We start from the raw sequence: 12,649 nt of genomic DNA on the forward strand, positions 1-12,649 counted from the left end.
GAGTGCTGCACTAACATCCTCCTCTAAGCAGAGTTTCTGGCTGAAATACCCTAACATGGCACACAGATCTGTAATACTTGCTCCTACAGATAGAGTTCCAACACCTCCTTGTCTCACACCTCTCTCTATTCCATGTTCACTTTACAATCTTTTATTTTCCTCATGATACTCAGAACTGTTTTGCCAATTTCCTTACAGTTGTTCCTTATAATGCTGCCAAAAGTGACTCACTCACTCAGCTCCTTTCAATCCCTTTGAAAATACCTTTCAAAAATATTGCTTCTCAAACCCATCAGTGAATCTACATTTAAATGCATATTTAAAATTCATTGCTAACCAAAATATTTCTTTCCAGTGTTGTGTCTGAAATGGTCTGTCTGGGGTGAGAAGTATCTTTATTCTCTGTTCCATTTAGTGGAGTTCAAATGAAGAAGTTATTCTAGATTTCCTAGGCTGGATAGTTTTGATCCATTTTTGTTTTGATAGATTTGCTTTGATTTCATTGCTTGGATTCAAATCACAGATTTGACTGAGGTGCTGGTGGTTGCTGAGGGCTTTTTGAGTGGGTGCTGTGAAGCTGTGGTGGTGTGACAAGGCAGTGAGGAAGCGCTGCGAGTGAGGCCCTGAAGGGAGGGTGTGAACCTGTTGGAACTGAGCCACGAGTGGATGGTTCAGAAATCCCCCCTGAAAAGAGAGAAATCCAAACCCTGCCGTGGCTGGGAAGGTGCCCTGAGTCACTGGTGCAGGAGGGGCAGTTGGGAAGCTCAGGAGGAAGGTCAGGGAGCAGTGGGAACCCTAATTTAAACACCTCCTGTTCTTCCCTCTGCTGATCTTTATCTGCAGTAATTGTCCCTGCTAGGGGAGAACTGTAATGCAGATTCAGAAAAGTTGCCTGGAAGCCTAACTGCACTTGAAGGCAGAGGGAATTGCATCATCTTTTAGACCAAGGAAGCTGCTGGTCCCACCTGGGACTTGTGAAATGAATACATCTGCTGGGAAGGAATATTCAAACCCTACCAGTCTTGGCCAGAGCTTGTCCTCATGAATGTGAAGATGCCAGGTTAATGATTGGTTCTGAACTGCCACAAAGTTTCATAATTTATTAGTCTGAACTAATCTTTTTATAATTTTTTATTATTATATTTTCATGTTACAACTCCCAGGAGTTTGCTTTTCCATGTTACTTAGGCCCCAAGGAAATAGCAAAGCACTGATTTGGCAGGTTTTCTGATTTTATTTTTGTAAATACAGAGGTACAAATTCAAGTCTGGGCTTTAGTTTTAGATGAGGTTGTTTTGGTGGAAGTGAGGTGTTCCCAGGTTTTTTGGCCATGTTCTTGGTGTGATCTGAAATCACAGAGTGTTCATTTGTTTCTGGGCTTTTAGGTGAAGTTACTACATCTATTCTTGTCTTTTTCTTGCAGTAATGAATGTTATAACAATTGAAGACTATAAGAGCACATATTGGCCAAAGTTGGACAGTGCCATAGATCAGCTTTTAACTCAGAGTCCTGGTGACTACATCCCTATCTCCTATGAACAAATATACAGGTAAGGAAATACTTTAAATGCTGCATAACTTATTTTGTCTTTAAAAGGAAATGTTTATTTGATTTTGTTGTTTATGCATATGTCATATTTTGGGGAGACAAATTGGAAAGTTATATGAAATACAGTACTGTTTAAATGGTTAGAGTGAATAATAGATATATATCTCCATGTTAACAGGAATAAATGCTAAAGAATTAAAATGCAGAAGTGCTGAAAACACTAACATTAAAATAAACCCCATCACAGTTGCTTAGTATAATGTCCTAGGAAATGTAGTAAAGACTCAACATCCTTTTCTCCAAAAAAATTGGCATGGTGAGCAGTTGATTTAATGTATCAAAAGGCTTCTTTATGGTAGCTAATAGGAACCAATTTGGTGTGGTTGATGTGCACAAGGAAATAGAAGCACCTGGTGCCAAGGTCCTTTGATGTAAATTGACATTTGTGTGTTTTGCCTCAGGTGTTTTGGTGTGTTCTCCCCTTGCCAGGTGCCAGGCAGTTTGAAGGACACTCCTTTGGATCTCCATTCTTGTCTGGAGAAGCTTGGGCTGTCTTGGAGCTGCAGTTTGGTTTGAAAGGGATCTGATCACACAGCAGAACTGCCTTCAGGCTAAACCAGTGCTCAGTGCTGGGGATGGTGGGGGGTTTGCTTCCCCATCACACTGCTGCTCCAAACCAAAGTGCTAAATGCTCTGGAGACCTGGCAGTTCCTTAAGAGATGAACTGAAATGGAGATGCTTGTTCTGTAGATGGCAGATACTCAGGGTGTTGGTGAACAGGATGGCAAGGGGTGACTGCTCTGGATTTACTGCCCAGGATGCTGCTAAAACCCCTGCCCCTTGCACATCTGTGCCACTGCTGTCTTGCTTTTCTTCACCAGAGTGTTGCCCTGTGTGGAATAATGCTGCCAGTCACTGATGGCTGGTTTTAGAGACTTTCAGCTCTGTTATCTCATGGCCACTTCCTTTCAGCCACTCTGCAGTTTAAAACTTTGGATTAAGGCAACTGTTCAGTTTTGCCCCTTAGTTCACATTGAAAACTCAAGAAACTTCTTCTTTCCCCTGTAAACTTTTGGAGCTGCTTTGATCAGGACTCAGAGATCAATCATCATGTGTATAAATAATTGAGATGGCTGTTTGAATTAAGAGAGCCAGCTTTAGTGTAAGTAATCAGAATCCTTTCCCAGCTTGAAATCCCCAATGTGCAAACAGTCTGCAGTAAGAGATCTCTCAAAAGTGATCTCTGATCATGAGTAGGTGTGCAAAGTTAATTGTTTAATTATACGTAGTTATGGTTTGCAGATAACTGGACTTCATCCTTGTCATCTTTCTACTCCTCAAAAGTTTTATTTACTGAAGGAATACTGGGTTTTGAGTTTCTCCTGGATAACCCCCCTTTACATCTGAGGCACTTGGTGCAGGACTGTAATGATGCATGGATATCTGTTGGATATATTTTATTATTACCAAAGCTAAAGATTTTCCATAGTTTAGTGTTAATGGTAAAGCTGGTGTGTCAGTTTTCCTTTAAAAATTATGTCTGGGGTTGTAATTACTCTGCCACAGCCTCTTCCAACCAGGAGATTGATTTTGGTGTTTTTTTAAATATTTTTAGACTGTTCCTTTGATTGAGAATCTAGACAAGATAGATTGACAAGGGAAGGATAATTGATATTTAAAAAGAATTGAATTTAATAAGGATGTTTGCTTGGAGTATTTTTGAGAATCTGTAGCAGACTTGGAGTATAGATCTTCTCTGTTTCTAAGCCAGTTCTTTTGTCTGAAAAGTGGAATGTTTCTTGAAGTGGTTCAAACAGCTACATGTATATATTTTTTCTTTACAATGAAACTGACATAAAATCCAGTAGTATTCTTGGTCATCTTTGTGCTGACTAAAGGAGCCAAGCTTTCCATAATGCAAACTCCAATACATTATTAGATCCCCAAATATTTGGGTATTTGCTGTGTTTGACATGGTCAGTGATTGCTGTAGGTGTTTACTCCCCAGCAGTGAGAGCTGGGAGATAAATTCCAAGGTGTGTATGCAGATACTTACCATGGAGCACTTTGTCTCTAAGGTATTAGTGCCTGTTTTCAACTGAGTCCAAAGCCTGCCTGTGCACTGTCACTTCCAGTCATAAAAGGGTTGGATAAATTGGCAGAGAGGTGTGAAGGAAGGTTTGAGATGAGGAAAACATGAGCAGCTAAGTTGTATTTCTGGAAGCCTCCACTGCCTCCTAGGTGCAGTGCAATTTTCTGTTCCTCAGGAGAGCTTGGATATTCATCCACTGCTTGCCCTCTTAAAGTCCTTTTTGGGATTTCCTTTTCCTAAGGTGTTTGGTTATGTTAAAGAACTAACAAGCTTGTGACTTCTTTTGGGTAACATCAGGGCAAGGATGATTCACAGAATTAGCCCACAATCAGGAACTGAAAACAGGATCTCAGAAGGAAAAGGAACCTCTAAGTAGAAGTGTTCAAATCAACTGTAAACACACCCTGTGTGTACATGGGAAGACTGGTGTTTGACTACTGAACAAGTTGCAGAAATAGAGGCAGCAATAGTGTGTGTAACACTAAGGAGAAGTGTTCTTTAAATATCATTTTAGTTGCATACAAATAAAGCAGTCAGCTTGTGGAAGTGGCTGTGTACTGGTTAGCTGTGCAGCAAACAAATGTGTGGCCATCTGCTGGGGTTACCCAGCTGGCTGATTTTGTAAGAGATCACAAAAATCAATCTCACTTTTCTTATCAGTGTTTCTCTCTTTGATCCAAACCAAACTAATATTTGTGCTCTTAGCTAAAAACATTATACCAAAATATCTTTTGCATTGGCATGTTTCAATAAAGGATCTGCTATTGGTAGACTTGCTATGAAAGAAAAGGAATGACCTTGACTGATAATATATAAATAATTGCAAACTAGAGATGCTCAGTATTTTTAAAATATAATAATATGAGAAGTGTAGGTTGTCTTTTGGTTTTTAACAAATAACATAGTTCACCAAATAAGCAGACTTTTGCCATCTTTGTAGTTTGCCTGTTTTTGTGCCACCGTGTCAGTAGAGAATTGGAGAGCCATAGTTCCCCTACAGAGATACAGTGTAACTGTCCCATAGCCCTATTTTGGCTTTTGGGGCTGTTTAAAATCTGCAGAATTCAAGGCTGGGGTCTGGATCTCCCTGGAAATCATTTGTTTGCACATGTCCTAAGAGCAGTCTCTGCCTAAATTGCTTGTTCTTGGTGCAGAGGAGTGGAGAGGGGAGCAGAACAGAACAGAAATGTGACTTGCCCAGGGTACCAGGTGAAGTCTCCCTGGGTCTCTTGCATTTGGCAGACACATTTTGAAAAGCTGACTGAGGAGTAAAAGCTGCTTGGTACAGATGAATGTTGGTGTTAGTCCTGACAGTGAGGACTACTCCGATAACATCTTGCTGAAAATAATAAATGTGTTTGTTTTACAACTTGTGTAAATATATCTTCAATGAATAGCCTTGTTTTGCAGATGTTATATTGCAATGTGAAAGCAATAAAGTGTTCTTAGGAATCAAAGGTGGCACTGAAGACCAGACATAACACAGCAAAGCCATAGAATGCAGAATTAGTTTTATAGTCCTTCTTCTGCACCTTTCTTCATTATGAAATTGTAGAATTTTCTTAGAATTTAAGAAAGAAATGAAGAAAGAATGGAGAAGCCTGGTTGGGTCTGTAACTGTAGAACTTTTGCCATTTCTTTTTAACACTTACCATGGTTTTCATGCTACTTCTATGATACTTGTCAGCATTCCCCTTCTTTTAGTGAGGGTTTTGCCCTAGAATATTCACAGAATTGTTAAACCTGCTTATTTTAATGGAGACTTTATTCACAAAGGAGAGACAAAAGCAGAAGTAGGAGTGTGCTGTTGACAGAAATGTCCTGGCTGTTAGGAAATGCACTGTAAGAGAACTCATTGTAAGTTAAAATGAAGTTGGGGAGGGGGAATGGGATGGACACCCTGGAGCCTCCAGGGAGCCCCAAGAGCCTGCTGGAGCTCATTCCAACCTTAGAACTGTATTTAAAAGTTCAACAATCATTCAATTAACTCTATAATCCTCTAAATTAAAACTTGAACAAAATGTTTTGGTGTTACCTTTCATTGCAAACTGTTGGAAGTTCATTGTTTGTTCCTATATTTGTTTCTGCAGTTGTGTGTATAAGTGTGTGTGCCAGCAGCATTCGGAACAGATGTATAGTGACCTAATAAAAAAGATAACTAACCACTTAGAGAGAGTCTCAAAGGAGCTGCAGGTAAGAAACTGCACAATCTACTTCTCTCTTTCCTGGGACCTGTGATTTTATCAGAGCAGTATGTAGGTGGCCCATGGAGGGGATTGTTATTATGACTGATTTACATTAAGTTACAAAATTGTCAGCTGAAAACCAACTACTACATCCAAAGCTTTGGCACTACCAAGACCTTGGAGATCTCAACCACGTGGAGACCACTGGCTAAACCTAAATATATGATATAAAATGAAAAAATGGAGAATGGGAAATCTTAAGTATCATCTGGAATGTAAATACCTCAGTCAAAGTGATTTGAGCACATGAGATAAATGTCTGCCATTCCTGTGTAAATGTGTATGAACTGTTTATGGTTCTTGTGCAACCAAAAGCAGCACAAAAGGGAAAATCTAAAGGAAAAAATCTAAGTGAATTAAATATAGGTTGTGAAGTATAAGTTAAGAGTTAATGCATACAGAGCTCTGTTACAGCTTATTCTGCATTTTTCTTGCCTATCTGTAGATGTCAGTGGTTTACAGCAGTCCTAATACATACAGTTTGTATACCCCTATCCTTCTCTGGATCTTACCTCTGCATCCATGGTTGTTTTCACATGTGTACCTTGTTGAACATTCTTTTTAGACTAGAATCTCCAGATATGTACTTGAAATTGTCATTGTTGTAGCAGCAGTGCTGCTTGATTTTTTTTCCCCTGAAGCTTTTTTCACTTCCATAGCTGATGTTTGAGTTTTGTACTGATTTACAGTGCATGAGGTAGAGAAGCCAGATACCAAGAAACCCTAAACTACAGCAGCTTCTTCAGTGCTTCTAACACATTGATAACTAATTTAGGTTAGCTCAAAACAGTCTTAATACTTTAACTGCATCAGATATTTCTGGCTAAATGTGCATTCCCAAAATATATAGCACTGTGATCTCTCTGATGTCCTTTTGTTGCACTGTTTTCCTCTTGTGGCTTTCCTTACAAGAAATTTAATAGGCATGGTATTTGCTAGGTTCTTTCTTCTTTTCTCTTTTATGGTCTCTTTATTCCTCATGGAGTGACAGCCTCAGTGTTCTGTAAAAATTGCTTGGAACTGGTGAATGTAGTATTTAAAATAAAGCCTTCCCTTGGTTCTGCTGAGCTGGTGCAGCCTTTTTTCTTCTGTTTGTGAGAACTATGAATCATTTCAGCTATACAGGTTTGGCCAGTTCTTCTGATATATTTCATAGTAATCCATGGCTTTAGTTTGATTTGAATTTGGGAATACCCCAGATTCTTTACTTGCTAATCCTTGCCTCTTCTCTTTTAAGTCTAAAACTGAGGCAGCTGATTTTAAAGTTTGCTTTAGCACATATAAGCTTAAATACCTCTGTGTAAAAACAAGGCTGCCTTCTGAAAATCAGCTTGTTAAAAGAATAATTAAGACAACTGTTTAATGCAATCTTAGCCTTGCAAAAGCTTCCTTATGTGGGTTAGACACACCTGTGATATAACACAATACCATCCTTGAGTGCATCATGTGGGTTTTGTCTGATGTGTGAGCATGACTTGGCTTTTGGATGACAAATGGATCTTTTTGAGCTGCTGGAGGTAAAACTCTCATGTGCCTCAAAAAATTATTCTATAAAGAAACTGTTTTAGCTGTGGGCTGTGAAATTTACTCTTAAGAAATTACTACAATATGTTTTATTTCTCTGATACTTCTTTGATCTTAGTACATTTTGGTGGCATTCAGTCACCTGAAATTTATGTTGAAAATGCAGTTCTAGATCTTTCCTCTAGCAACAATAGCAGATTACTTTATAAATGTTGGTTGCTTAGAAGTTTCTGGTTCCCACAGCCAACAATGAAAAAACCCATATATGTGAATCCTTTATATATATGTGAATCCTTTTAATGCACAATTTGTGGTTTTTTGCTTTTTGACATAATCTCATTCACCTGCCAACAACATTTAAGAGTTTTATTTATTTGGCAAGCTATGACTTGATGCAAGTTGTTGGTTTTTAATGTTCAGAGGTGCAAAGGTAGAAGAAGAAGAAGTAGAAGAAGGAAACAGATGGTTATAGAAACTGAAATGGCAGAAAATGCAATGCCTTTCCCTGGACAGGGCAGCACTTTGTTTGCACAGCAGTGTAACAGTTAAATGGCAAGTGGGCTGCAGTGTCTGCATGTAACCAACTTGCCAGAGCAAGCTGTCTCCTACAGGAGCCACTCATCAACAGCCAAACCTGTAAAACCCAGATACCAAACAGTAAAAGTGGGAGCACCTCAGGGGACTGGTCAGACTTGCTCTTGCATGGATTTAGTCTTAATGGAGTTTGGTTTCTCTCTTTGGGGCCTTCACTGCAGAAACTCCCTGTATATCTATTTATTGCCCCCCTCCCTGTGTGTGTAGCCCTGTGCTTGCCTGGCCACAGCTGGAGTCAGCAGTGATGGACACTCCTGTGCCCTGGTCATCCTGTGTGACTTCTGCTTTTCCACACTGCAGCACAGCTTGTGTGGTGTTGGTGTTTGTTGCCCTGTGTGTTCCTGAGGGATTGTTTCACAGCTTCTCAGCTCGAGAGAGTTCCTGTCAGTGGTGGCAGAGGCCACAGGGAGATGTGGCTGGGCTGGGGCATTTCTGCCTGTTGGACGTTGGGTGAAGAGCACTGAGCAGTGCCTGCTGAGTAATGGTACATTTAGAGGAGATGAATTGCTTGTCACCAGGCTGATCTGGGGCCTCTTGGATGCAAAGCCATTTGCAGCTCCCTCATTACTGTATCAGTCAGTTAATGATCCCCTTTCAGGCTGCTATGGAGAGACTCACAGCAAGGATTGCTTTCCTTTTCTGACTAGCTTCTCTGCATTAGTTAAGACAGAGTTTTATCATGTGGACTTTCAGTCCTTGAGAATTCAATCTCTATAATTCCTGAGCTGATTGGAATTTTGGATTTTTTCAGCTTAAAAAAATAACGTGTCGCTGCAGAAAACACAAATTAACTTGTTTCCTGTTTTCTTGAGGTCTCTGAAGCCTGTAGCATGCAGGTGATTTTTCTAAGATGCTTTATTTGGAAACATTCCACTGGTAATGGACATGGTTCATTATGTTGTGGTTTAAAATAATGTCATCTGTTTTTGTGGGTAATTGCTGAGTCATTCAGATGTATGAGGTAGGGTGGATACACAAACATATGCTTTCAAATTAAATACATCTCTTTAAAATGAGTAAAACTCTATTTGCATTAGGCACTGGTGTTTCTGGCTTAATTTATTCTTATGCACTCTGATAAAGTAATTTAAAATCAAGCACTTTACCCATTAGCACTTCAGCAAAAGATGCTGGAAAGTACTCAAAGCATTGACAATCAGAATGTGCTGTGGCTTTGAGCCTGCTTGGTACAAATGTAGCTTTTTTTGTGCAGGTGCAGTGCAATATTTTCCTTTTAGTTAGAATAAATTCAGTGCTTCCTTTTTGAAATGATTGAGGGCTGAAAACTATTTATTTGTCATGTTCCACCTTTTATTTATCTAGAGGAGAGAGAAAAGGGGATCTGTTGTTTTCTGTTTGTGGTGGGGTTTTTATGATGATGAATTATATTTTTTTTTTAATAATGAACATGACTGCACTGAGGAGTCACTGGTGTTGTAGATGATTTGCATGTCTGCTGTTTAGCCCCCAGGACCTGCAGGTTTATAGTCTTTGTTGTGCAATGCCAGAAAGGTTTCCTGCCTGATATTAATCCTTACAACTTCTCAGCCTTTTGTCTTGGCTCTCAAACCAGTCAGTGCAGTGTATGAAAGTATTGTCCCACTTGCTGTTTCCTTGGGAGTCAGGTGTCCTGAGTGAGGGCTTTAAGGTGCTCAAAGAACCCTGGTAAAGGTATCAGCAAAGCAGATTTAATATTAAAGTGGATTTATTGCTGTGAGATTCACTGACCTGAATCAGCTCATATGGATGTTTTTGAGATGGTAGAAACCAGAAGTGTTATAAATGTTTGTATCTCTGTGTGTGGACATCAAAAAGATGGCTTTTGACTTGAAGTAGTAGGGGTGACCATATTGCCAGAATTGCCATTCAAAGTGACACAACCATCAGCAGGTTAAGCTGAGAGGAGCATTCTTGTCTGCAGCTTTTTGGAAAGGCTTGTTTATCTCTGCAGCTCTGTTTATCTGTTTTGTCACACTGCACTGGGGCTGCAGACCTTGATGCAATTACAGAAAGATACAAGTACAGCACAAATGAATCTGTATTTAATAGATAGAAAAGCTTCTGAAGGTTTCTTAGTGCTGCACAGTTTTGATGGTCCTTAGATACAATGTCTTTTTGTTTTACTAGCATGCAGAATGGAAATGCAACATGGCCCACAGCTGCTAACCTGCTGTGAGACAGTTACATGAGAAAATGTCATGAGGCTTTGATCAGGTTTGAGTGCAGGCTTGGCTGGGAAGGCACAGTCTTTGAATCAGTTGTGCTTTGGTTTGATGGCTGTTTTTTGGAAAAGGTTTTAATAATACCAATGTCTAGTGAGGTAGACTTGGGCATCACGTACATTGCAAGGCAAGGTAAACAAATTATATTTTCTTGAGAAAGAACAAAGAGTGGTTTAGAAGATTCAGAGCACTTACATGAATAACAGGTTAATTTGTGTAGTCATAGCCATTCTCCCTTTTCACTTGGCAGGCGTGGGAGGGATGCTGCAGCATATGTGCTGGCATTTTGGCAGGGAGCATATTCCCAGGAACATGGAGCTGCCCATTCACCATAGGAATGTAAGCTCCACGACACATACTGCTGGTTGTGCCAGACAACTCTTCAGAAACAGATTAACTTTGTGTTCCTCAAGCACAGAACTGCTTCTCTCTTTCTTTCTTGTGAGCTGTTTGGGAGTTGTTTTGAGCCAGCAGCTGCCTTCTGATTTCATATGTTCAGTTTAAGAATGATATTGAGACTGGTTTTCAAGCTCAAAAAATCCGTATCTTTTGGAGATGCATAGTTTCTTGCCCACAAGTGCCTTAAAATGCCTGGATATTAGATTTCAGATAAGGACAGGGTGATTTAGTGCACAGGATCTCCAGCTGCTCATTTTGTTTGACTGTGTCTTGTATGTAATCCTTTCCCAAATGTGCTTTCTTATTTCTCATTTCCATTGGTGCTGAGATGTCCACTGTGGTGTGTAAGGAGATGAAATTGTGTCTTGAGCATCAGCTTTTACACAGCAGCCATAGTATTTTATTCTAAGAAGCAGTTGACTCACAACCAAGCTGAAGATGTTAAGCAAATGCAACTGCATCAGAGTTTAAGAAATCCAGCCAAACATTCAGTGCTCCTGTGAGCAGACACACAATACAATTGTTAATGGAAAACTGTTCTTAACCCTACAAGTGGTAGATAAGAGCAAATGTAGCAGAGGATTTAAACTGTATGCCTGTGTTGAGTGTTTTAAAAAAACCCCAAACAATCCAAAAACCCAACAAATTTACAAAAGAATACCATCTCCAACCCCCTGAATTGACAGTTTGATGGGATTCAGGATGAGGAGTGAAGGAATGAGGGATTCTCTTCTTTCCTGGAAAACCTTAAGCTAGGAGTGTGCATTTTGTATATTTGAATACCTTCTGTAATACATCCCTCAGGTAAGGTAGGAGTGGGTTTAAACACTTAATAGTTGCTGGGGAGTTGTAAGAAGTAAATGTCAGGCTTAATTCTGCCCCATCCCTTGTAATTTAAACAGCTGAATGTATGCATTCTCTTTTTTTTGGACTAGGACCAGGAGTAAAAAGTGTCAGCCAAAGCAGTTTTTTTGGGTTTTTTTTCTTGTAATAGCTATATCTGAATAAATATAGATTTTAAATGCAAGTTGGGCTGTTTGATGGCCACTTAATACAAAAATCTTACCAACTTCTATTTACTCATGAATTTGTTACCATGTGCTGCTTTTTAGTTTACAAAACTCAAATAGTTTATATAAAACTATTCCAGCTCCAGTTTCTGTCCTATAAATGTCAGTGTAGAGATGTGGAGAAAGATCCTGTGCTGAAGCAAATAATTGATTTCAGCCTGGCAGTTTGGTGCAGCTGTACAGTAACACTGTGATGAACAGAAAACAGATGGTTCTGTTTTCCCCACACAGATTACAGTAATTCATAGATGAGCTGTGAAAATACCATTATTGATTTCTCTTTGGCTTGGGTATTTTGGTAGTTTACAAGTCAAGCTTTAGTTGAGCAGGGTTTGATTGTCAATCTTGCTTTTTTTTTGTTGTTGTTGTCCATTGCTGTTACTGTCTTGGCTATTTGGGCTTGACATGAAACACTATCAGGAGAATTAAACTGAAAAGTGACATGCCATGCTGATAAAGCAGACACCACCATAATTTCTGCATTGCAGAGGTTAAAACCAAGGCCTGGTACTTGCCTGACACTAGTGAGACACTTCTCTGAAGCCATCAGCCTCTCCTAGCTTTGTCTTTATCCAGAGCAGTTGTTTTCCGCTTGATTGCAAGGCAAAGGGTTGACAGCTCCCAGGTGTCCTTCCCTGAGAGGCTCCTGAGGTCATTCTCATGAGCAGCCTCCCTTCCTGTGACACCTCTGGGAGCTGAGCAAGCAGAGTTTCCATCTGCAGAGGGGAAAAAAGATAGCAGTGCTTATATCCCCTGTCAGAAGTGTGCACACATTGCCTGGGATCAAATCTCCACTGCCCAGACAGCTTCTGACTGTAGTTTTTCTTGTTGGCTTTATTATTGTTTTGTTTTTTTAATGAAAATGGCAATCTATCAGGGAGAGAAGAGTGGTGCCCTGTGTCAGCCTATGGTCTCCTTTTGTCTGACGTGTTCTTTCAAGTAGAATTTTCCTT

The 12,649-nt window shown here is 39.8% G+C and overlaps 1 protein-coding gene across 1 annotated transcript in view; it reads left to right on the forward strand.

Moving 5' to 3' along the window:
- Positions 1–12,649, forward strand: part of CACUL1 (CDK2 associated cullin domain 1) — a 43,927-nt gene that overhangs the window by 4,811 nt on the left and 26,467 nt on the right. Inside the window, exons 2-3 of the mRNA XM_063163118.1 lie at positions 1,424–1,550; positions 5,732–5,834. Coding sequence (XP_063019188.1) covers positions 1,424–1,550; positions 5,732–5,834 — 230 coding nt within the window. The remainder of the gene's footprint in view (positions 1–1,423; positions 1,551–5,731; positions 5,835–12,649) is intronic.

This window comes from Melospiza melodia, chromosome 9, assembly GCF_035770615.1.
Source record: "Melospiza melodia melodia isolate bMelMel2 chromosome 9, bMelMel2.pri, whole genome shotgun sequence".
In the NCBI taxonomy this organism is placed as follows: domain Eukaryota; kingdom Metazoa; phylum Chordata; class Aves; order Passeriformes; family Passerellidae; genus Melospiza; species Melospiza melodia.